The sequence below is a fragment of the Lynx canadensis genome, chromosome A1, assembly GCF_007474595.2.
Source record: "Lynx canadensis isolate LIC74 chromosome A1, mLynCan4.pri.v2, whole genome shotgun sequence".
NCBI lineage: Eukaryota > Metazoa > Chordata > Mammalia > Carnivora > Felidae > Lynx > Lynx canadensis.
The window spans coordinates 116,629,669-116,655,832 of NC_044303.2; the positions used below are offsets into that span (position 1 = coordinate 116,629,669).

The 26,164-nt window shown below is 37.8% G+C and overlaps 1 protein-coding gene and 1 non-coding gene across 2 annotated transcripts in view; one reads left to right on the forward strand and one right to left on the reverse strand.

The window, feature by feature from the left end:
• The window catches only part of LOC115516758 (ankyrin repeat and KH domain-containing protein 1-like), a 134,055-nt gene that overhangs the window by 106,521 nt on the left and 1,370 nt on the right, over window positions 1-26,164 (forward strand). The window contains 16 exon segments of the mRNA XM_030319737.1: window positions 482-627; window positions 1,145-1,287; window positions 2,071-2,284; window positions 4,072-4,247; window positions 4,463-4,625; window positions 6,827-6,922; window positions 7,389-7,505; window positions 11,183-11,357; window positions 13,010-13,466; window positions 13,946-14,092; window positions 16,594-16,743; window positions 16,905-18,517; window positions 22,670-22,846; window positions 23,893-24,144; window positions 24,908-25,083; window positions 25,778-25,942. Of these exon segments, the coding sequence (XP_030175597.1) occupies window positions 482-627; window positions 1,145-1,287; window positions 2,071-2,284; window positions 4,072-4,247; window positions 4,463-4,625; window positions 6,827-6,922; window positions 7,389-7,505; window positions 11,183-11,357; window positions 13,010-13,466; window positions 13,946-14,092; window positions 16,594-16,743; window positions 16,905-18,517; window positions 22,670-22,846; window positions 23,893-24,144; window positions 24,908-25,083; window positions 25,778-25,942 (4,367 nt within the window).
• Window positions 10,133-10,239, reverse strand: LOC115526551. The gene has a single exon (XR_003972624.1). It is a non-coding gene; the product is annotated as a U6 spliceosomal RNA (small nuclear RNA).

A 26,164-nucleotide genomic window follows, 5' to 3' on the forward strand; every position in this document is an offset into this window, starting at 1 on the left:
CTTTCTTCTTAATCCAAAAGTATAACATCCAGAGCTCATTATGAGTATAAACTTTAGTAGTTTTGTTTGACTTAGCATTTCGTTTTTATCAGGTATTTTGGGATTTTTGTCACTAACAAATGAGAGCTTAGAGCAGTTTGTTAAATGGTTATAATTATCTACCTTAATGACCTTATTCTATTAAAATAATAGAAAACTGAGGGGCCCCTGGGTGGCTCAGTTGGTTAAGTGTCCGACTCTTGGTTTTGGCTCATGTCGTGATCTCACCATTCATGAGTTCAAACCCTGCATTGGGCTCTGCACTAACAGCCAGGAGCCTGCTTGGGATTTTCTCTCTTTCCCTCTCTCTCTGCCCCTCCCCTACTCACTCTCACTCTCTCCCAAATAAATAAATAAACTTAAAAAAATTTTTAATAGAAAATTGAAAACAATGGTTCAATAAGCAAAAAACACAAATTTGACATTTTTATTTCTCCTTTAGGTTTCACACCACTGATCCTGGCAGCAACAGCAGGGCATGTTGGAGTTGTTGAAATCCTTTTGGATAAAGGTGGCGATATAGAAGCACAATCTGAACGAACTAAGGATACTCCACTTTCATTAGCATGTTCTGGTGGACGTCAGGAGGTGTGTTAATGTTAATTTTCGCTTTGTAACCATTATGCTCATATTTTAAATATGCATATACTAAGTAATTTAGCTACATGAATAAAACTTGCCTGTGTTTTGACATGTTCCATATACTAAGTTTAATGGGAGTAGTGAATCACGTTTCATAGAATCTGTTTCTTGCCATTTAGGCAAAAAAATTTCTGTTTATCCTTACATTTATTGGGGGCTGAATGAACCATAACCCTAACACATATGAAATGCAAATTCGTCACTCAACAATTGACGAGTAGGAAGAGTAACATTTTAAAAACAAAAAAAGAGAGAGTAATATCTTGTTATTATAATATAATTGGGATTTCAAAGCTCCAAATTCCTGATACGAAGTTTAATCCATTTCTCCAGTTGCTGATACTTGAATATCTAGGGCATAATTAAAATGCCAGATATTCAGGCAAGGAAGTTACAGGTTCCATTTCTCTTTGCTTCCTTCATTATAAGTTGAACACTTGTTTTTTTATATTTTACTTTGTAGGTGGTAGACTTGCTGCTGGCTCGAGGTGCAAATAAAGAACACAGGAACGTGTCTGATTATACACCATTGAGTCTAGCTGCATCTGGAGGATATGTTAATATCATTAAGATTCTACTTAATGCTGGGGCGGAGATTAATTCAAGGTATGTATCTTCATTTTATTATTCATGATTAGTACATTACTACATTGGGGTTAAATGTCTTCCTCTGTATATCTGGACAGATTCCACTTTTAATTAAGATAGTATTAAAATCAAGTATACTTTAACTAAAAGTGAAAATTTTTTTTAAAGATTGTATTAAAGTTACAAGACCAACAATTATTCCTGTAATGTGCTTATAAGTAATCACAGCTTACTTCAAAATGCTAACATGGCTATTTTTAGAGAGGTGTCATTTCGGAAAGTACTTCATTATGTGTAGTTGGAAATTTATAACCTCTAAATAGGGGTTATCTTTTACATTGTGTAATTTTCCGGGGTGCCTGGGTGGTTCAGTCAGTTAAAGCATCTGACTCTTGATCTCAGCTCAGGTCATGATCTCATGGTTCATGAGTTTGAGCCCTGCATTGGGTTCTATGCTGATAGCATAGATCCTGCTTGGGATTCTCTCTCTCCTTCTCTCTCACACACACTCTCTCTCTCTCCCTCTCTCTCTCTCTCTCTCTCTCTCTCTCTCTCTCTGCCCTCCCCCCCCCCATGCTGTCACTCTCTCAAAATAAATAAACAATAAATAATATTAATCTATAAATAAATAAATAGTTAGATTTTCCTATTCCTAATTAGTAGTCTACACAAATAAAATTTACACTGGTGTTAGAAACCTTTCTTTTTACTGAATCATTTTCATCTTTTATATTCTCTATGCTTTTTAAAACGCAATAGGCAACATATTACCTAATTTTCTAAGCACATTTCTCCCTTTAGGACTGGGAGTAAACTGGGTATTTCTCCCCTGATGTTGGCTGCCATGAATGGACACGTTCCTGCAGTGAAACTGCTGCTTGATATGGGTTCAGACATTAATGCCCAAATAGAGACCAATCGGAACACGGCTCTTACTTTGGCCTGTTTTCAAGGCCGAGCAGAAGTCGTGAGTTTGCTTCTGGACCGAAAAGCCAATGTTGAACATAGGGCAAAGGTAAGAACTTTATAACTTGTCAACTACTTCTAGTATATTTCTAGTGTAAAAAGTGTGGCATTTTGGGGCACTGGACTGGCTTAGTTGGTGTAGTGTGGGACTCTTGATTTTGGAGCTCTGAGTTCAAGCCCCACATTGGGTGTAGAGATTACTTAAAAATAAAGTCTTAAAAAAAACACATCGCTTTTCAACTCAAATTGAATGTGCTATTTTAAATTGTTGTAAGTTAAAACTGACAACCCAAGGCAGGACCAGGGAACTGTGCTATATACAGTGGTCAGTGACACAATATCCTCATTTGTGACTTTTTTTAAGAACAATGAAGAAAGTAGAATCGGCACATTTTCCAACCTCAACCTTGAGTAGCTCTCTATGAATCTTCCAGTTTGCACTTTTGACTGTAATAAGATTTTGTGTTAAGATTATTTTGTCGAGTTCTTTTTTTTTAATTTCTTAGGTAAGTTCTACTCCCAACATTAGGCTTGAACCCACGACCCTGAGATCAAGAGTTGTATTTTCTATCAACTAAGCCAGCCAGGTGTCCCATATAGAGTCCTTTAATGTAGATTTTTAAAGAACTGCGTGGATTATAAAATTAAGACAGCTAAAATCTAATCTGATCGTGACAGATTCTGACAATTTCATGAGTGTTTGGCATTTAGAAAGGAGTTAGTATCTTGGCGTTTTTAATTGTTATGCTTGGAATTATTAGGAACTTACAACCCTAGAAAAGCGTAGCTTATATAGAATTCATTATAATCACACAATGAATGGCCAAATTTTTAGTCATTTCATATTTGAAAGATCTGAATGAAATTCTCATATTTTCTCTCTGAACTGCATTAGTTTTGTTTCTTAAAATTTAATGCAACATTTACATTTTTTTAATCTATGAAATTAGGGAGTGTAGTTTTCCTTAAATTTTTCATAGCACAAAGAAAAATGAGCCTTTCCTGCTATCCAGTTTATCTTTTTGTATTATGCGTATTTAGTGTGGCCCAATTATCTATTAGATGTCCTAGAGAAACCCATATTACTTTGGAAATGATACCAGTAGGAAATGTCTGTTGGCAAATATTTTGAAAACTAATGAGCAAAAGACACCTATGCATAAAATTTAAGAAGTGCTATTTTAATCTACTTTTCCCAAGTTTGAATAGGATTAAAGGAATTTATCCAGAGTTATTTAGCAAACTAACATTCTCAGTTAGATATTTTAAACAAAATTTTCCCAGGGTGCCTGGTTGGCTCAGACAGTTAAGTGTCCGACTTTGGCTCAGGTCATGATCTCACAGTTCATGAGTTAGAACCCTGCGTCAGGCCCTGTGCTGACAGCTCAGAGTCTGGAGCCTGGTTCAAATTCTGTGTCTCCCCCTCTCTCTGCCCCTCCCCCACTCACATTCTGTCTTTCTCAAAAATAAAAAAATTAAAAAAAACATTAAACAGAATTTTCCCATTGAACAGTGATGTGCCTTATTTAATTTTCTTTTTATTCATTTTTCATTATCTGTATTCATTGTGCAGAGAAGTTACTGTCTCATGTATAAATTTATAACAGTATAGAAGTTGTGAAATTGTTTTTTTATGAGTTGGGATGAGTGAGTTCATTCCAGCATGTCTAACTCAATTCAACAATTTTCACTTGTTGTTTAGTGAAATTGAAGGCTGAATACTGCTTAGTTCTTTTATGAGAGAAAATCAGAAATAGAATCCACTTATAAGTCAGTTGTTTTAGTCTGTTAAGATAATTCAATTCATTTGCTTGCATAAATTTTTGGTTTAAACAGACTGGTCTTACCCCCTTGATGGAAGCTGCTTCTGGAGGATATGCAGAGGTTGGAAGAGTTCTCCTTGATAAAGGAGCAGATGTCAATGCCCCCCCTGTGCCTTCCTCAAGAGATACTGCTCTCACAATAGCAGCAGACAAAGGTCACTACAAATTTTGTGAGCTCCTGATTAATAGGTGGGTAAATTTTATATTTACGTATAGAAGTTTTTGTGATCCTTTTTACTTTTCAGCACCTTTACAATTAATCAGATTGTTTTTACTTTATTGGCATTTTAAAGAATGGATTATTTGTATGCTATTTTATAGAAGATAAAAGACAAATAGAGGAAATAGAAAGTCACCCTCTTCTCATAGGATACAAACTATACTAACATTCTTTGACTTTATAGGGGAGCCCATATTGATGTTCGAAACAAGAAGGGAAACACACCACTTTGGCTGGCCTCCAATGGTGGTCACTTTGATGTGGTGCAATTGCTAGTGCAAGCAGGTGCCGATGTGGATGCAGCAGATAACCGGAAGATCACACCTCTTATGTCAGCGTTTCGCAAGGTAATTTAATGTGGGGGAAGAAAGCTAAATGCAATCATTTTTAACTAATTCAAAGTTGAAACCATGTGAGAAAAATGAATTGCTCTTGGAGAATAGACTGCATTTCCATACATAAATCACTGCTATCTTTCCACTCTCTTTGTGGCCAAATCTAAGAGCTACATGGTAGCTCACCATAAGCAACTTTGTTTGTAAAGCACTTGGCATCTTGACTAGTTTTGTCGTGTTGTACGCAAAACACGAGATTTAAGTATGTGGGTGAATGTCTTCTCTACCTAAAAAGGAACAAAAAGGAATGGTCTCTTTCATAAAAACTTACTGTGTCTCATATGTATGTTAAAGCTTGCTTGTCTGCTATATTTTTAAAAGCTTTCCCACTACAATTATGATAAAGTATAAACCACTTACCATGGCTTACAAAGCCCTGCAGGTTGTGGTTCATGCCCACATCCCCATACCAGTCATTTATGCTACCCTTCACCTTTGCTCACTACACTTTAGCTGCTGGCCTAGAATGCACTATATTTTTAACTGCCAGAGGGCCTTTGCTATGTGTTTTCTCTCCCTTGCTCTTCACTGGCTCACTTCTGCTCATCTTTTAGCTCCTATTTTATTTTATTTTTATTTTATTTTATTTTATTTTATTTTATCTTATTTTTTACAGCTAATTCATTTATTTTGAGAGAGAGAGAGTACACGTGCATGAGTGCAAATGGGGGAAGGGCAGAGAGAGAGAGAGAGAGAGAGAGAATCCTGAGCAGACTCCGTGGTGTCAGTGCAGAGCCCACTGAGGGGCTCAGTCTCACAAACCGTGAGATCATGACCTGAGCCACCAAATCAAGGGTTGGAAGCTTAACTGACTGAGCCACCCAGGTGCCCCAGCTCCCATTTTATATGTCACTACTTAGAGAGTCCTTCCCTAGCACTCAGTCTGAAAAGGTCCTCTTGCTCTTTTTTATAGTACCCTATTATTTTCCTTATACCAATTTGTAATTATTCATTCAAATATGTATTTACTTTTTTAAAGCTTATCTCACCAGTTAGACTGGAAGATCCAGGAAGACCAAGCTTTATGAATATCACTCTTTATGCACATTGTTTAGCATAGTGCCCAACACATATTAGGCAGTCACTAAATAGCTATTGAATGAGAATGGTGTAAGTTTTAGGCCTTACAAAAAAATCTTAGGGGCGCCTGGCTGGCTCTGTCAGTGGAACATGCGACTCTTGAATCTAGGATTATATGTTTGAACTCCATGTTTGGTGTAGAGATTACTTAAAAAATAAAATCTTCTGAAAAAAATCTTAAGGGTGGGGGAGAGGGGAAAGTGGGTAATGGGCACTGGGGAGGGCATTTGTTGGGATGAGCACTGGGTGTTGTATGGAAACCAAATTGATAATAAATTATATTTTTTAAAAATATTAAAATATTTTCTAGACTTAATTCTTTAAGTTTTTGCCCTTTCCTTTTAATTGAGGCATCATTTACATATAGTGAAATATGCAAACCAAAGGTGCATAGTTTAATGAGTTTTGATAACTGTATACATCTGGGTAACTCATACCCCTATAAATTCATAAAATACTTCTGTAATCCTAGAAAGTTCTATCATGCCCATTCTCAGTGAATTTCCTGCCCTAGAGACAACGACTTTTCTGATTTTTGTCGCCATCAGACTAATTCTGGAAGATATTTTAGAACTTGGTAGGAAGGAAAACTATGCAAGTTTGGTTATATTGAGGTAGATGATACTTAGAATTAATTATAGATCATTCACCTCTGATCATAGCATTTAGAAAACATTTTCCCTAGATTCAAGTCATGGGTCTCAGATAATTGTGAGAATCTACCTTGTTTAACTAAGATGGACCCAAAATAATATTTTGCAAGGTAGAACATCTCTCTGTTTTAGGACCTATTTCCTTTTTAAATAAAGGTTCATTTCACACTGCCAATTTTTATTAATACATTTATTCTAGGAAACACTTGTTTTCTACAAAAGTTTTTCTATTTTCAATGGGAAATGCTAAGTTAAATTTAGGAGAAATACCTCGGCATGTTGTTTTTATTTTCATAATTTCAATTTTAAGTTTAGTAAATGATCTGGAAGTATCTTTATACCTTTTACTTTTAGGTTTTTAAGCATATGAGCAAATTTTCAAGGAATTCTTCTGTGCATTTTTTGTTGTACTTCTCACAGGGTCATGTGAAAGTTGTTCAGTATTTGGTGAAGGAAGTCAATCAGTTCCCTTCTGATATTGAATGCATGCGATACATAGCAACAATTACAGATAAGGTAGGTTCACTAGAACATTGAAACACATTTGTGTTCTTTGTGGAATTAGATGCCAAAGTGTGCAATTAGCAACCTTTGTTTTGTCCTCTGTGACACCGATCACCTCATCTGTCTGTGCTTTAGTTTCTCTATTTGCAAATGAAGAATGGATATAATAATTTTGATAAATTATTTTGAGGATTCCTTCCTGTTATGGACTATTACAGTGAATGCAGCTAAAATTTATAACTAGACTGTTACCTTGATTAGAAAGTTCTCTAAGAATACAAACTTTAAGAAATAGTGCTTTTTTTTTTTTTCATGAAAGATTGATACATGACTACACTCAAAGGATTGCTTATATTTGGCTCAATGAATTTCAGTTGTTTGGGCTTTATGCCCTGGACTTCAGTGTGCTTATCAACTTAAGTTTTATTTGGCCTGTTTCTATGTTCCTATATTTATATTATTCCATTTTCCACTGTAGGAACTCTTGAAAAAATGTCACCAGTGTGTTGAGACAATTGTGAAGGCTAAAGACCAACAGGCTGCAGAAGCAAATAAGAATGCAAGTATTCTTTTGAAAGAGCTTGATCTGGAAAAGGTGAGTAAGAAAAATAATTTTTCTTATTAGAAATTGTTGAGGGGGTGTGGGAGGGAGGATGGGCTAAATGTGTGAGGAGCACTAAGGAATCTACTCCTGAAATCATTGTTGCACTATATGCTAACTAATTTGGATGTAAATTTTTAAAAAGAAAAAAAAAAAAAAGAAATTGTTGAGGGATGCCTGGGTGGCTCAGTCGGTTAAGCGTCTGACTTCAGCTCAGGTCATGATCTCGTGGTTTGTGAGTTCGAGCCCCGCGTCGGGCTCTATGCTGACAGCTCGAGCCTGGAGCCTGTTTCAGATTCTGTGTCTCCCTCTCTCTCTGCCCCCCCCCCCCCACTCACGCTTTGCCTCTGTCTGTCTCTGAAAAATGAATACACCTTAAAAAAAACTTAAAAGATTTGGTAATAGCTACTGATGGCAAAGGTGTGGATAGATTAGCACTCTAGCGAATGATTTTTGTTGTATGGTATAAATTGCTATGACTATTAATGGAAATGCTTTCACAAATAAAAGGGTGGTTACCCTTATTCAGCTATTCCACTTGCAGAAATTTAGCCTCAGGTAAATAATTAGACAAATGCTCGAAGATGTGAACTTACAAGGACATTCATTGCTGATAATAGGGGGAAACGTGTAAACCTTAAAGTCTTATCATTAGAAAATTAAAATTTAGCACCTCCATGATAAAGTTGATTACAGGTAAGATCAGAAGGGAAAAAAAGTTATATTCATTTTAAAATAAAGTGAAGTTCATAGTTAGATGATTACTAAGATAGTTTTCATGTCTATAATTTTGATTTTTGTGTAACTTCTCAGGGATATGGTCAGCAGTTCCCTAAATAGGTAGCCAGTTTGTTCTTATGCCAACAGAGTGATAAAATTCCGTATTTAGCTAAATGTGCAATGTCTTCTTTCACTCGTTTCTCATTTATGTAGGGGATTGGCAAACTTTTTCTATAAAATGTCGAATAGTAAATATTTTAGGTTTTGCAGGCCATATGGTGTCTGTCATACGTCCTCATCTCTGCCATCAGAGCACAAAAGCAGCCATAGGCAATAGGTAAATGAAGAAGCATGGCTTTGTTCCAATAGAACTTTATTTATGAACACTGGAATTTGAATTTTGTATAATTTTCAAGTGTCACGAAATAGTCTTTTTATTTGTTTCAACCGTTTAAAATATCAAAGTCAGTCTTAGATTTTAGGCCATCAAACATAGCAGACTGGATTTGGTATTCAGGCCATAGTTTGCCAACCTCTCATTTAGGTAAATCAAAGAGTAATCAATTTATGCCTCAAAATGATAAATTATAGTTTTGAGGAAAATGCTTTACCTGATTACCATAGAAGAACGAATAACTTGATGTGTTTCAAACTCTCATCATGATGCTAGGCAACTTACTACCATGTTTTCCTTTCCGAAAAAAATGACATTTTATAGTACTAATCACAGCAAAATCTAAAAGTGATCAGAATTCTGTATGTGGCTTAAAAAATTCTATAAGGTAGAAAAATAATTTTTACAATAGATTCTGGTTAATATTTTTAAAGTGAAATGTTTTAGAATTTTATAAAGATCATGATAGCTGAATTTTAGTCAAATAAACAGATACTGCATACATGTACATTCAATTCATCTATCATACAATTCACCCATTTAAAATATACAATTGAGGGGTGCCTGGGTGGCTCAATCAGTTAAGTGTCCCAACTCAGTTTTCGGCTCAGGTCATGATCTCACAGCTCGTGAGTTTGAGCCCCGCATCCGGCTCTGTGCTGACAGCGCAGAGCCTGCTTGGGATTCTCTGTGTCCCTCCTTTCCTGCGCCTCCTCTGCTCTCTCTCTCTTTCTCTCTCTCTCTCTCTCTCTCTCTCTCTCTCTCTCTGTCTCTCAAAAGCAAATAAATAAACATTAATATATAAATAAATAAGTAAATAAATAAACAAAGTGTACGATTGAAGTGTGCCTGGCTAGCTCAGTCAGTAGGCATACAACTCTAGATCTTGAGGTCGTAAATTCAAGCCCCATGTTGGGTGCAAGGATTACTTCAAAAACTAAAATAGAAAAAATATTTTAAAATAAATAAAGTATACAATTCAGTGGCTTTTAGCATATTCAGAGTTGTGCATTCTTCACCACAGCCAATTTTAGAATATTTTTACTGTCCTGGAAAGAAACCCTACACCCTTTAAGTGTCACTCACTTTATTCAATCTCTCCATCCTAGGTAACCACTAATCTGCTTTTTGTCTTTATGGATTTGCCTATTCTGGACATTACACATAAATGGAATCATGCAGTATATGTTCCTCTGAGACTGGCTTCTTTCACTTCATAATGTTTTCAAGGTTCAACCATGTTGTCACATATGTCAATACTTAATTTCTTTTTATTCCTAAATAATATCCCATCTCTCTGTCTCTCTCTAGCACACTCTCTCTCTTTCCCTCCCACTCTCTCCCTCTCTGTCTCTCTCTCTCTCACACACACGTGCACACATACACACCCATACATCCATTCATTAGGTGATGGATATTCAGGTTGTTTCTACTACATAGGTATGTAAGTTTTTCTCTTTCTTTCTTTCTTTCTTTCTTTCTTTCTTTCTTTCTTTCTTTCTGTTTTTTAAATATGGATCACTTCATGAGTTTGCATGCTATCCTTGCGCAGGGGCCATGCTCATCTTTGTATTGTTAGAGGGTTTTTAGTGTATGTGCTACCAAAGCAAGCACAGTGTTCAAGTTTTTGTATGAATGTGTTTTCATTTCTCTTCGGTATATATGTATATCTAGGAATGGCATTGCTAGAGCATGTGGTAATTCTATTTGAGGAGCTGCCTGATTGTTTTCCAAAGCAGCTGCACCATTTTATGTTCCTACCAGCAAGTGTTTGAAGGTTTTAATGTCTCCATACCCTCACTGCTATTTGGTATTATCTGTCTTTTTGAGTATAGCCATCTAGTGGGTATGGAGTGGGTATCTTATTGTGATTTTGATTTGCTTTTCCTTGATGTCTAGTAGATATTGAGCAACTGTCTTCATATGCTTTGGCTACTCATATGTTCTTTAGGAAAATGTCTGTTCAGGTCCTTTGTGTATTTTTGAATTGAGTTATATTTGTCTTTTTATTACTGTGTCATAAGAGTCATAAGACTCTTTATCACTGTGTCATAAGATTCTTGATACAAATCCCTTACCAGATGTATGATTTGCAAAAAAAAAATTTTTCCCATTTTATGGGTTGTATTTCTACTCTGTTGATGGGTCCTTTGAAGCACAAAAACTTTTAACTTTGATGGCGTCTAGCTTATCTATATTTTTCTTTTGGTGCTTTTATAAATGTGTTTTAACACTGGTATCCATGGGAAGCCTCGTGTCATAAGCAAAAATACCCATTCTTTATTTTATTTTATTTTTTTACTGTTCATTTCTTTATTTTGAGAGAGAGAGAGAGAAAGAGCATGAACCAGGGAGGGGCAGAGAGAGGGGGAGACAGAGAATCCCAAGCAGGCCCTGTGCTTTCAGCATGAGCCCAGACACAGGGGCTCAAACCACAAACTATGAGATCATGACCTGAGCTGAAATCAAGAGTTGGAGCCACCCGGGTTCCCCACCCATTCCTTATTTTAAATAATTGTATTATTGGTGAAATGATACACCTGCACTTAATTTTCAGTCAAGAGAGGAGAGCAGAAAGCAGGCTCTTGCAGCTAAAAGAGAAAAAAGGAAAGAAAAGAGAAAAAAGAAAAAAGAGGAGCAGAAAAGGAAACAGGAAGAAGATGAGGAAAACAAACCTAAGGAGAATTCAGAACTACCAGAGGATGAAGATGAAGAGGAGAATGATGAAGATGGTAAGAAACGACTTTTTCAAATTAATGATAAAATTCTGTTCATCAACTTCATTTTGATTACTTTTTACTCTAATTAATTCTAGTTAGATATTCATTATTTTAATCTGGAATTGACAACTGGCTTTCATAGTAAATATTTCTAAATAATTTACATTGTAAAGTGATAGACACAGAAAGGGTAAAGGCAAGCATGTAATTTGAAGTTTCAGTTGTAATTTAAGTCCCTTTGTAAAACATCATGTATGTCCTACATGTAATACAGTAAAGAGATTTGCCAGCTTCTGTTCAGGTTCTTCCCTACCCTTTCCTCCTCCATTTGGAAACTGGGGAGAGATCCAGTTCCTCAATAAATTTTGAGCTAAGACTTGGGCCCAAAGCTATACAGGTTCATTATTCTCAGAGTTGTTTTTTGTACATTCTAGTAGTGTTTGTAATAGGCAAAAAATTGTTCTCTATTTGAATTCTAATTCTAAAATACTATGTGAAAATTTCCCTGAATTTAAAATTTTTAATTAAATTCCCGTTTGTTAATATACAGTGTAATATTAGTGATTGAACACGTCCACACATTACCTGGGGCTCATCACAACAAGTGCACTTTTTAATCCCCATCACCCATTTAACACATCCCCCCACCACCTCCCCTCATCGACCTCCCCTCTGGTAACCATCAGTTTGTTCTCTATAGTTAAGAGTCTGTTTCTCGGTTTGCCTCTCTTTTTTTCCCTATGCTCATTTGTTTTGTTTCTTAAACTCCACATATAAGTGAAATCATATGGTATTCATGTTTCCGTGACTTAGCATAATACTCTCTAGCTACTTAATTCAAAGAGATCCATGCACCCCAGTGTTTACAGCAGCATTATCTACAGTAGTCAGACTAAAAATTTCCCTGAATTCAAACTGTATTGTGAGTTTTGGTTAACTCATGAGACTAACACCTCAGATCCTAAGAATGTTATGGTACATGGATGGAACTGGAGAGCGTTATGCTAAGTGAAATAAGTCCTACAGAGAAAGACAGATACCATATGTGTTCACTCTTATGTGGATCCTGAGAAACTTAACAGGAACACATGGGGGAGGGGAAGGAAAAAAACCAAAGAGGTTAGAGAAGGAGGGGGCCAAAACATAAGAGACTCTTAAAAACTGAGAACAAACTGAGGGTTCATGGGGGGGGTGGGAGGGCAGGGAGGGTGGGTGATGGGCATTGAGGAGGGCACCTGTTGGGATGAACACTGGGTGTTGTATGGAAACCAATTTGACAATAAATTTCATATTTAAAAAAAAAAGAATGTTATGGTATAAGAGGCACCTGGCTCACTCAGTCGGAAGAGCATGCAACTCTTGATCTCTGGGCTATCAGTTCGAGCCCCACGTTGTGTGTAGAGATTACTTAAATAAATAAATAAAAACTTAAAAAAAAAAAGAATGTTATAGTGTGAATGTTTTATACCAAGTTACACATCGAAATATGATATAGTATTTTTGTTCTAACAACAATAAAGATTTCTTTATTTACTAGTGAATACTGATGAAAGGAAAATATGACTTAAGGAAGTGAATTACTCTGAATTATTATGTATATCTTGTCACAACTTGTTCTGAGTTCTGTGCTCTCAGTGTGATTTTTATCCTTTTGCTAATTTCAGTGGAGCAAGAAGTTCCCATAGACCCTCCTAGTGCAACCACCACCACCACCATTGGAATCTCTGCAACATCTGCAACATTTACAAACGTGTTTGGGAAAAAAAGGGCCAATGTGGTGACGACCCCCAGCACCAATCGGAAAAATAAGAAGAACAAAACGAAGGAGACCCCTCCCACTGCACATTTAATATTACCAGAACAACACATACCCTTGGCACAGCAGAAAGCTGATAAAAATAAAATAAACGGAGAACCCAGAGGTGGTGGTACAGGTGGGAATAGTGACTCCGACAACTTGGACAGCACAGACTGCAACAGTGAGAGTAGCAGCGGCGGTAAAAGCCAAGAGTTCAATTTCACCATGGATGTGAATTCCTCCAGTGATAGGAGATACCCGTCACTTCTTCTCCATTCCCAAGAAGAAAAGACAAGTAATGCCACTTCCAAAACTCAGACACGGTAAATTTTTCTGATTTGTTCACTCTCCATCCACCTTTCCTTTCTCGTGCCTGGCGCAAGAATTTAAAGTACATTTTTTAGCACAAATTACGTTACACAACGTAAGGCTACCACATTGCCTGACTGCAGTATTCAAACCTGAAATTCACTAATATCCTAATCATGTGCACGTTATGAAGTGAGATTTTTAGAGATGTTTATGATTCAATTTTGAAGCTGAAAAAGTTAGCATACCTTGATTTTATTTTAACTGTGTCATTTTTATTGATTGTAGTCCAACTTTGAGCTTCTGAGTCCATTTAAATACTAAAGTAGATGATGAACTCTTTGTCCTATTTCTGCCTTTCCGAATTGTTGATAATTTGATGTGCCAAATTTTAATTCAAATATTTCAATGTAACTTTGTGTATAAAGGAATAGTCTCTTGAGTTTCTATCTTAAAATGTGTTTTATTGGACTTGATAATTTTTTCTTCTCAGACTTGAAAGTGAAACAAATACTAATTCCTTATCGACAAGCTATAAGTCAGTGCCATTGCCATTAAGTTCTCCTAACATAAAGCTGAATCTGACTAGCCCCAAAAGGGGACAGAAAAGAGAAGAAGGGTGGAAAGAAGTTGTACGAAGGTAAGTAGAATTAGTCTTATCTTTTTAACTTTCATAGACCATGTAAGTTCTATCTAATGAGGTAGTTACCCAGTTAATTAGTGAATCATTTGAATGTGGTTATTATTTGTGCCACACTAAATCCAGAGTAGGCTAAACTAAAATGAAAAGCCATATGTAAATTTTGCATATATATTTTATATGACACAAAAAAATGTTGGCTTTACAATAACAAAAAATGTTTTATTAAAACATAACATCTATAGATGTTTCCAGATATACCATACAAAATGGTCACAAGCTTCTTACAGGGAAGATTCTACGTTTGACAGGAAAATCACAATGTTATTAGTGAGGACTACAAGGTTTGTTTAATGATCCCATTTTGGTTCAAACAATCAAATTTATCTGTATACAGTGTTTAAATAAAGTTAGACTTCACTAGAGAACCACATATCCTAAAGAACTGGCTAGCTGCTATTAACTAGTGCAGTTGCTATCCCAATAAGGGGGAAAAAGAGCCCATAATATTAAAATAAAACTACCTTCACCCTCAATAAAGAAAGAAAGAAAAGGAAAGAAGAAAGAAAAGTACAGTAAAACCTTGGTTTGAGAGCATAATTCATCCCAGAAACATGCTTGTCATCTAAAGCCTGTGTATATCAAAGCGAATTTCAAGAACCATTGGCTCAGTTGTGATCATGTGATATTTGGTATCACATACTACTCATATTGCAGGACATGGCTTGTTTATCAAGTTAAAATTTATTAGAAATCTTCGCTCATCTAGGAGCACCTGGATGGCTCAGTTGGTTGAGCGTCTGACTTCAGCTCAGGTCATGATCTCACAGCTCATGAGTTTGAGCCCCTCATCGGGCTCTGTGCTCACAGCTCAGAGCCTGGAGCCTGCTTCAGATTCTGTGTCTCCCTCTCTCTCTGCCCCTAACCCACTCTCACTTGCATTCTGTCTCTGTCTCTCTCAAAAATAAATAAACATTAAAAAAGAAAGAAAGAAAGAAAGAAAGAAAGAAAGAAAGAAAGAAAGAAAGAAAGAAAGAAAGAAAGAAAGAAATGTTTGCTCATCTTGTAGAACACTTGCAGAACAAGTTACTCACAATCCAAGGTTTTACTGCACCTTCAGTCACAGTGTTTATATTTAAGCTAGGATGGGAGAAATGAATAAAAGCAGACAGGCCACAGCTTTCAAATGTTTTATACAATCCAGATGATACTTTTAGCTTCTGTTCATACTTTACAACAGGGAATCAGGACAAGATACAGAAATGCTAATGTATATCAAATCATATTAAGTCACCAAAGGACTGAAATGTCTGGGCTTTTATTCTGTATTGCTTTTGAAGTTTGTGTCCATTAAATGCAAACAGAAAGAAGTCTTGGCAAAATAGGAGAAGTGATACCTGATGATCAGATCAATTTAAATGTTACAGCATGTAGCCTAGTCTATGCTCTAGCTTTCAAAATACCCGAATATATTCTTCCCAGCATTAAGATAATAAATTTTGAGCATGAAGAGTATTTTAAGGGCTGCCTCTGATACTCTTCTAGATGGAATAATTCAAGTTTGAAGGTCCCTCCTTGAAAAGGGGAATCCTGGGGTCCAGCACTGAGCACTTGAAAATAGGTGTCGCTCTCAACTGGTTCTGCTTTACTTAAAAAGTGCTTCTGCCAGCAAACACTGGGTTTCTTTGATAGTCCTTAGGGACAGCCAGGCCAGGCCATCTTATTAGATCCCAAGATCAGCCTCTGGTCATCTCTCGGCTCTGCTCAGCTCACATGTAAGTGGAAGTCAAGTCCCAGGCTCCACTTGTGGGTTGCTTTTTATGTAGTTCAAACCTGAACTGCATTTATACTTGGTATTGCTAAGTATAAATTACTGATATTGATAAGCTGGTCTCTCTTACTTGGTATGAAGTTTAATAGTATGTTATGCATTGTTTTCGTTTAGAAAAAGTCAGTCCATATGGTCATTGCCGTTTAGTTGATGTGTGATGTTTTCAGCAGATTGGAATGCTTAGATCATGAGTTATTTAAAATATAATTTTGGGGGCGCCTGGGTGGCGCAGTCGGTTAAGCGTCCGACTTCAGCCAGGTCACGATCTCGCGGTCCGTGAGTTCGAGCCCCGCGTCGGGCTCTGGGCTGATGGCTCAGAGCCTGGAGCCTGTTTCCGATTCTGTGTCTCCCTCTCTCTCTGCCCCTCCCCCGTTCATGCTCTGTCTCTCTCTGTCCCAAAAATAAATAAACGTTGAAAAAAAAAATTAAAAAAAATAAAATAAAATATAATTTTGTTTTAAATGACAAAGTAATATTTACTTTCACTATGTTAAATTCAATATGAGAGGGAGTCAGTTTCTAAAACGAAAATTTATAGTAATTTCCCCTTTAAGGTTTGAGACATATTATTCTACATGAACATACTAGCTGAGACATCTTTTTAAGTAAAGACATTTGTTTTCATAAGCTCATGTTTTGTTTCATAAGCTCATAAGTCTTCATTTTATAGGTCAAAGAAATTGTCTGTTCCAGCTTCTGTGGTTTCCAGGATAATGGGAAGAGGAGGATGCAACATCACTGCAATACAAGATGTTACTGGAGCCCATATTGATGTGGATAAACAAAAAGATAAGAATGGCGAGAGAATGATCACAATAAGGTAATTGTGGAAAATGTATATTAGTAGTTCTGTATGGAAATTAAATGTTTTTAGAAGCATACTTGTGTTACGCATGGCAAAATCACGAATTTTAAGGTTAAAATTACCTCTGTTTTTATCTCTTTGATCCTGTTTTTATGTTTTGTTGGTTTTCTCCTCAGGGGTGGTACGGAATCAACAAGGTATGCGGTTCAGCTTATCAATGCACTTATTCAAGATCCTGCTAAGGAACTGGAAGACTTGATTCCTAAAAATCATATCAGAACACCTGCCAGCACCAAGTCCATCCATGCAAACTTCTCATCTGGAGTAGGCACCACATCAGCTTCCAGTAAAAACGCATTTCCTTTGGGTGCTCCAGCTCTTGTTACGTCACAGGCGACAACATTATCTACGTTCCAGCCCACTAATAAACTTAACAAGAACGTTCCAACAAACGTACGTTCTTCTTTCCCAGTTTCTCTACCCTTGGCTTATCCCCACCCTCATTTTGCCCTGCTGGCTGCTCAGACTATGCAACAGATTCGGCATCCTCGCTTACCCATGGCCCAATTTGGAGGAACCTTTTCACCCTCTCCCAACACTTGGGGACCATTCCCAGTGAGACCTGTGAATCCTGGCAACACAAACAGCTCTCCAAAGCATAATAATTCAGGCCGTCTACCGAACCAGAACGGGACTGTCTTACCCTCAGAGTCTGCGGGGCTAGCTACTGCCAGTTGTCCTATCACTGTCTCTTCCGTAGTTGCTGCCAGCCAGCAGCTGTGTGTGACTAATACCCGGACTCCTTCATCGGTCAGAAAGCAGTTGTTTGCCTGTGTGCCTAAAACGAGCCCTCCAGCAACAGTGATCTCTTCTGTGACGAGCACTTGTAGTTCCCTGCCTTCTGTTTCCTCTGCACCTATCCCCAGCGGGCAGGTTCCCACCACCTTTCTGCCTGCAAGTACTCCTCAAACACAGCTTTCTTCACAAAAGATGGAGTCTTTCCCTGCCATGCCACCCCCCAAAGAGAAAGCGTCCACACAGGAGCAGCCCATGGCCAACCTGTGCACCCCGTCTTCAACTGCAAATAGTTGCAGTAGCTCTGCCAGCAACACCCCAGGAGCTCCAGAAACTCACCCATCCAGTAGCCCCGCTCCTCCCTCCACTAACACACAGGAGGAGGCACAGCCACCCAGTGGATCTGACTTAAGTCCTATGTCCATGCCTTTCGCATCCAACTCAGAACCTGCTCCATTGACTTTGGCATCACCCAGATTGGTTGCTGCTGATAATCAGGACACCAATAACTTACCTCAGTTAGCTGTACCAGCACCTCGAGTTTCTCATCGAATGCAGCCCAGAGGTTCTTTTTACTCAGTGGTACCAAATGCAACTATACACCAGGATCCCCAGTCTATTTTTGTTACAAATCCAGTTCCTTTGACACCACCTCAAGGCCCACCGGCTGCAGTGCAGCTTTCTTCAGCCATGAACATTATGAATGGCTCTCAGATGCACATTAACCCAGCAAATAAATCTTTGCCACCTACATTCGGTCCGGCCACACTTTTCAATCATTTCAGTAGTCTTTTTGATAGCAGTCAGGTGCCTGCTAACCAGGGTTGGGGAGATGGTCCGCTGTCCTCACGAGTTGCTGCAGATGCCTCTTTCACTGTTCAGTCAGCATTCCTGGGTAACTCTGTACTTGGACACTTGGAAAACGTGCACCCTGACAACTCCAAGGCACCTGGCTTCAGACCACCTTCCCAGCGAGTTTCTACTAGTCCAGTTGGTAAGTTATTATAACTATTACTGCAGTTCAGTATGGGGCTCTTAAGTGTAATTGAATCCTTCAAGATAATAAAGCACTTATTTTGTACATCATATCACATGATCTTAAAGAAATGAGACTGTGTCGGGGCGCCTGGGTGGCTCATTTGGTTAAGCCTCCGACTTCCGCTCGGGTTGTGATCTCCCAGTTCGTGAGTTTGAGCCCTGTGTTGGGCTTTGTGCTGATAGCATGGAGCCTGCAGCCTCCTTTCAGTTCTGTGTCTCTTCTCTCTCTGCCCCTGTGCCTCCCCTTCTCACGCTGTCTCTTTCTCTCTCTCTCTCTCTCTCTCTCTCTCTCAAAAATAAACATTTAAAAAATTAAAAAAGAAAGAAAGAAAAAAGACTATGTCATAAATACTAAAGACCGTTTAATGATTGCTGTTTGAGGGGGCAGCAATATAGCTGTAGATAATCACTCACATACAATGAGCTGCCTTATATGGTCTATCTGATGTTTCTGTCCCTCATAGCAAGGAGGTTAGACCTTGTGTCAGTCCATTTTCTAAGAATTGGTATATTGATATTAATAAAAAGGGACTCAGGATACTTCAAGGATTTCAAATTTATAGACGTTTTTAAAATCATCATGAATGTTTGCATTTCTCAGATTTAAAAAGTTTGTGTTACAGAAGCGTTTAGGTACCAGTCCATAACCTGCATTATTCTTTGAAATATTCTACAATATTTCAGTCTTGGGTGCTCAGACTCAATGTTAATATTATTATTAGAGATCCAGTCATTTGTGGGCTCTTAATGTAAAAAGACCAACTTAGATTCAGCTCTTTGGTTTTTTGAAATTACAAATTAGCTGCTGAGGCGTTATAAGAAAGATATAGATATGAGTCTAGTATTGACTTGGATATATTTAGATAACCAGTCTTTTTTCCAGAGTCAAAGAGCCAAATTTGAGTCTAATGTGCACTATTCTGAAAAACAAATTAGAAATTGCAACTGACATAGAATGGTGTAAGAGGCTCTGTTGCCTCGTAGCATTTTCCTTCCAGTGAGAAAACCGTCTTTCATAACCCAGCCTTCCTTTTTGTTTATTACAAACTGACCTATGGTGTTTAGATCTGGAAGTTTATGGATATGGTGTGACCTTAATTTTCATTTCAGGTATGCTTTTATTTACTTGTCTTTTCAGGAAAACAGCTGTTATGTCATCCTTCCTTCCTTCCTTCTCTTCCTCCCCCTTTCCCTCCCTCCCTCCCTCCCTCTCTTCCTTCCTTTTCCTCCTTTCTTTTTTGCTTTCTTCCTTCCTTCCTTTTCTTCCTTCCTTCCTTCGTTCCTTCCTTCCTTTTCTTTCTTTCTTCCTTCCTTCCTTCCTTCCTTTTCTTTCTTTCTTTGTTATTCACTTTTGAGAAAGAGACAGAGACAAAATCCAAAGCAGGCTCCAGGCTCTGAGCTGTCAGTACAGAGCCTGATGCGGGGCTCAAACCCACGAACCGTGGGATCATGACCTGAGCTGAAGCCGGACGCTTAACTGACTGAACCACCCAAGCGCCCCTATATCATCTTTCAAGTAAATATATAAGCCTACATAAGATCAACTGTGGTCCAAATGTTCTCTAGGATTTTTTTTCTTAATTTTTTATTTTTTTCTATAAATAGATATTTGTTTTCACTTTTTGTTTGGAGGAAACTAAAAGATTTTCAAAGGCCACACACAGGGTGAAAGAAGAACTCATTGCCAGTGCTCAGGCAATCAGTGTAGAAAGCATTTATCTTTGACTTGACTGGCACTGACATGTGAATTCTGAATGCCTTAGCCAGTTTGACTTCAGAACTCTCATATTCTGATGTTTGAGCTCTTTGCATTCCACATGCTGCCTCCCAGAAGATGTACAGATTATGAAATTCTAGAAAAAAGAAAAAAATCAAGGATATCTGCTATCTAGTTTGGTAGAAAACAAGGTTTGGGAACCTTAATTATTTAGATCTAAAACATCAAAATTATTTATTGCTAATAAAAAAATAATCATTTTTTTAGAAAGCAAGCATTAATCCTGGACCTTCCCTCTGGGGTCCAGGATTGGTAAGCCTGGCTATATATATGTACATATACATATACATATATTATGTATTTACTTTTTTTATTTATTTCTGAGAGACTGAGAGAAACAGAGCATGAGCAGGGAGGGGCAGAGAGAGGGAGACACAGAATCCGAAGCAGGCTCCAGGCTCAGAGCTGTCAGCACAGAGCCGAGTGCAGGGCTGGAACCCACGAACTGTGAGATCATGACCTGAGCAGAAGTCGGACGCTTAACCGACTGAACCACCCAGGCGCCCCAGCTTGGCCTTATGTCTTAACTGCCTGTATGGCTTCTTTTGTTTCTCTTCTTTCATGGATATAGTTTACTCTCCTGGTTGTTTCACAGGTAAGAAATAGTAATACTGAAGAAAATAGAGAAGGATGTGGAGAAATTGGAAACCTCAAATGTTGCCAGTGGAAATTCAAAGTAACATAGCAACTTGAAAAAAACAGTTTTTGACAATTCCTCATAAAGTTACACAAGGGTACCATACGATCCAGTAATTCCACTCTTAGGTCTCCCCAACAGAAAACCTATATCTACACAAAAAAACTGGTACACAAATGTTCATAGCAGCATAATAACCCAAAAGTGGAAATTGCCCACAGTCCATCAACTGATAAATATAAAACAAAATGTAGTGTATTGATCTAATGGGATTATTAGTCAGCAGTAAAAAGAAATGAAGTACTGATGCATGCTACAGCATTGATGAACATTGAATACCTGATGCTAAGTGAAAGAAAGGCAGTCACAAAGAGATCACATACTGTATAATTCTATTTATATGAAATTTCCAGAATAGGTAAATCTACTGTGGTTGCTTAGAGGTGGGGATATGGAGTAAAGGACGATGGGGAGTTACGGGTAATGGGTGCAGAGTTTCTTTTAGGGAAGACAAAACTGTTCTAAAATTGCTTGCGGTGATGGTTGTACAACTCTGTGAATCTGCTAAAAGCCTTTGAACCATATACTTTAAATGGATAAAGAACTGCTTGAGAGAAGTTTGACAGTTTTTCATGTTGATTTTAACTATTTTTTCCTGAAATGAGTACGTATAATCCTTTTGCACACACCTGTTCCCTTTCCCCGATACATTCTCTAGAAACAGCAGTGGCATTTGAGAAGACTGCTGAATACAGATTTACACAAACTAGATAGAAACTTTGATATAGTTTGCAACTGTTGATTTTTTGTATCAGATGGAATACTTATCTTTAATAGTATGCTTTTCCTCATTAGGAAGGAAACATTGGTAGATTGTGTTATTCATCTTCCATAGGAGACAACTGTATTTATGTAGATGAACAGCTATACTTTTAGATTTTCGACAAAAGGAAAAGCAGAAGTTACTGATGGGGACCACTTAGTCACAGCATGCTCTCGTTGCATGTCCCCTCTAGTGAAAGCTTTGAGATTTATCCAGAACATTATTCCAGGTGATTGCCTTTTTTTTTTTTTTAATGTTTATTTATTTTGAGAGAGTGAATGAGCAGGGGAGGGGCAGAGAGGGAGGGAGAGAGAAAATCCTAAGCAGGCTCTGCGCTGACAGCGCAGAGTCCAACACAAGGGCTCAATCTCACAACTTTGAGATCATGACTTGAGCAGAAATCAAGAGCCCAACACTTAACCAACTGAGCCACCCAGGAGCCCCCAGGTGATTGCCATTCTTTTTTTTTTTTTTCCAATGTTTATTTATTTATTTTGAGAGAGAGCGCTCAAGCAGGGGAGAGGCAGAGAGAGAGGGAAAGAGAGAATCCCCAGAGGGTTCGCTCTCTCTCTCTCTCTCTCTCTCTCTCTCTGTGCCTCCTCCCCACCCCCTGCTGCTCCTGTGCACTCTCAAAACAACAACAAAAACATTGCACTCTTCTATATTTAGTGCTGTTTAGTGATATTCTTCTGGACTGCAAGAAAAAAATGGGTTTGGGCCATAATACAGTGTCACATAAATGGATTATTTTGCTGTGATCTACAAAAGTAAACTGTATGCTTTCTTCTTTTTTAAAAAGGAATTAAGTAAAGTTAGGGCTTTCCATGTTAAAGCCTTGGCTGATTTGATGTCTGGACCTGTTTTATTTCAGGCTTACCATCCATTGACCCATCCGGCAGCTCCCCATCTTCCTCTTCTGCTCCCCTGACGAGTTTTTCCGGCATACCAGGAACTCGGGTTTTCCTGCAAGGGCCTGCTCCTGTTGGGACTCCAAGTTTCAACAGACAACATTTTTCTCCCCATCCTTGGACAAGCGCCTCAAACTCATGTAGGAATCCTGGAGAAACTCTTCCCAAAGAGTCTTGAATAAGTTATTAACCATTTGTCTCAGGGAACTCTGCATAGTAACTTCAGTAAACTAAAGTTTAGTAAACTAAAGTCAATGGTATGATGGTATGCAGATACCAAAGGTTTTTACTGCAGTCATGTCAAAAATTATCAGTCATTTGTGGGATAAAAAACTTGAGAAGGGTCAAGAATCAAGAGAAGAAGTACTACAAGTAGTTTTATAAAAGGAAGGACCCTTTGAGGATAGTATTGCAAAATAATTTCTTAAGTCTGCAAAGAAGTCAATTCATGTATCTATTCAGTTTGGTATGATTTCTTAGTTTATTTTTATATTTTAGAAACCATATGATAGTGCCATTTATAAGGGACAGTATTCCTTTATTCTTAGTTATTGCAACATTCAGAACAGATGAAGTTCTAACGGTACTTGAACAGGATTCAATTTTTTAATGAGCATCATGACATAGTCAATGAGTATTGGCCCTTTTGACAAGGAAAATTACCACCATGACCTGAGAATCCCAGTAAGAAACCAAGTCATGAATTGAATCCAAGATATTTGCTAACATTAACCTTTCTTCCTTATGGAGGAAAAAGGGTTGTGGAAAGACACAAAAGAAAACAGCCAAGTATAGAGGGCCACCAGCTTTTTTCCAGACAATATGCTAGTTACTATACAAACATTGCCACATTTGAGTTAGTTTAAAATTGTTTTACATAATTGTACAATATATGTTTTGAGAAGATTATTTAGAACTACAATAAGAATTACTCCTATTCCTATTCTAGGCCTTCCTTCTAGCTTTTTCATCAATCTGGAAAAAAAAATTTAGACTATTTGTTTATACTCACTATACACAGAAGTAACAAAATATTCATACAACTTACATATTTTCATTTGAATGATCTTATAAAATGAAAATTTTCTTTACAGAACCCGTGTTATGATCTTTCCAACAAGGTTTCTCATATTCTTATAATTAGTTTTTAATGTAATAAAACAATAGAGAAATATTTTGCCACCAGGTGACTCTCCTATTCCATCTGTTTCTTCGGGATCATCTTCACCTCTTTCAGCCACCTCTGCCCCACCTACATTGGGCCAACCAAAAGGAGGCAGTGCCAGTCAAGATCGAAAGATACCTCCCCCCATTGGAACAGAGAGACTAGCCCGGATTCGGCAAGGAGGGTCTGTCGCACAAGCCCCTGTGGGGACCAGTTTTGTCGCTCCTGTTGGACACAGTGGAATCTGGTCATTTGGTGTCAACGCTATGTCAGGTATAGTTACCTTGCCCTCTGTCTGGAGGGATAGCTCGAGTAAGTTGTGGGATTTTGCCCTGATAACTTAGTTCCTTAAAACAAAACAGCTTAGGGGCGCCTGGGTGGCGCAGTCGGTTAAGCGTCCGACTTCAGTCAGGTCACGATCTCGCGGTCCGTGAGTTCGAGCCCCGCGTCGGGCTCTGGGCTGATGGCTCAGAGCCTGGAGCATGTTTCCGATTCTGTGTCTCCCTCTCTCTCTGCCCCTCCCCCGTTCATGCTCTGTCTCTCTCTGTCCCAAAAAATAAATAAACGTTGAAAAAAAAAATTAAAAAAAAAAAAAAAACAGCTTAGTTCCTACACTTAATGATCAGTAGGGGTGTATATACCTTTGAAGAATTCAGTTTCAGAGTTTGGAATGTTAGTTTCCTTTATACATAATAATATGTATAATAATAATAAGTATAGATTAGACATAAAAGATTCAATGCATATTTCCTTTCCCTCTTAAGCTTTCCAATATAGAATGGGATAATCATTTGAGTTCTTCTAGAGAGCATTTACTCTTTTGAAGGACTAGGTAGAGTATTTGGGGTATTCAAAGGACTTCACCCAGTTTTCCAGGAACTGGTTTTTTTGCCTTGCAAAGATTGTCATGAACATGCACTGAGCTTCTCATAGGAATGAGTTCGATAAAATTGAGTATGAAAAAAAGATTAAGTAGTAATATTTTGTCATTTTACCCAAATAAATATCAAACCCTGTCCTCAATTCTTCTTTCCAGAAGGCTTATCAGGTTGGTCACAGTCTGTGATAGGAAACCATCCAATGCATCAACAGTTGTCAGACCCAAGCACATTCTCCCAGCATCAACCAATGGAGAGAGATGATTCTGGAATGGTAGCCCCCTCTAACATTTTTCATCAACCTATGGCAAGCAGTTTTCTGGATTTTTCTAAAGTGAGTCAACAAACATCATTGTAACGTGTTTAACACTTTGCTAGCCAATGTTAAGGAATAGTTTATACTGAAATAATTCTCCCTTTGGGTGTAATGAGTTTGTTTCCATGACTTAGCCAGATCTTTTGCCCAGTTTCAAAAGTAAGTTATGTTGGCTACAGTAGCTTGTCCTCAAACTATGCTGAGGATGCTTCCCTCCTCTCAAAAAACCTGAGACATTTAGACTTCTCAGCTTTGGGTTTTGCTGCCACAGCTTTGAGAGAGGCCTCTGCCCCTCTACAAAGTTGGCTGTGAGCTCCCCAATGCCCTGTTGTCTGCTATCAGAACTTTCTGACTGCCCTAAAGCCAGACTGTGGCTGTAGGCAACCAAGTAGGGTTTCCCTCTTCTTCTTAGCACAAGCTCATTGGTGAAACTAAAATATGGAAAAGTTGGGGGTATTATCTGTGTTCATCAAAGTTGGGAAATTTCCTGATGATTTGCTATTGGATTTCATTGGTTGGGTTTTTTTCTTATTGTTGAAAAGTGTTGCTATTTCAGGTTATCACTTTTGATTTCTCAATACCATATGATGCTGTATTTAAAGGATCCTCTGTAGTTCTGTGGAGGAAGGGAAATTAGAAAGAACTAAGCTGGTATTATGGAATCATCCTTTATAATCACTTCAGGATTAAACCTTTCTTTCTGCTATCATAGGGTCTGCCAATTTCCATGTATGGAGGCACCATAATACCCTCTCATCCTCAGCTTGCTGATGTTCCTGGAGGACCCTTGTTTAATGGACTTCACAACCCAGATCCTGCTTGGAACCCTATGATAAAAGTTATTCAAAATTCAACTGAATGCACTGATGCCCAGCAGGTAAAATGGACTTAAAGCTCTTTTATTTTGACATGTCATTCTTTTAATTCTTTGGGTATTACAAATTCTAAATATCAAAATGACATCCGACCACCTTCATCTGAATTAAGATTTTTGATATCTATATGATGCTACTAAACATTTTATCTCATGTATGTGTATTCTTCCTAGGCACAGTGAATTGCCATTGCATTTATATATTCATTTTGTAAATGTCTAAAG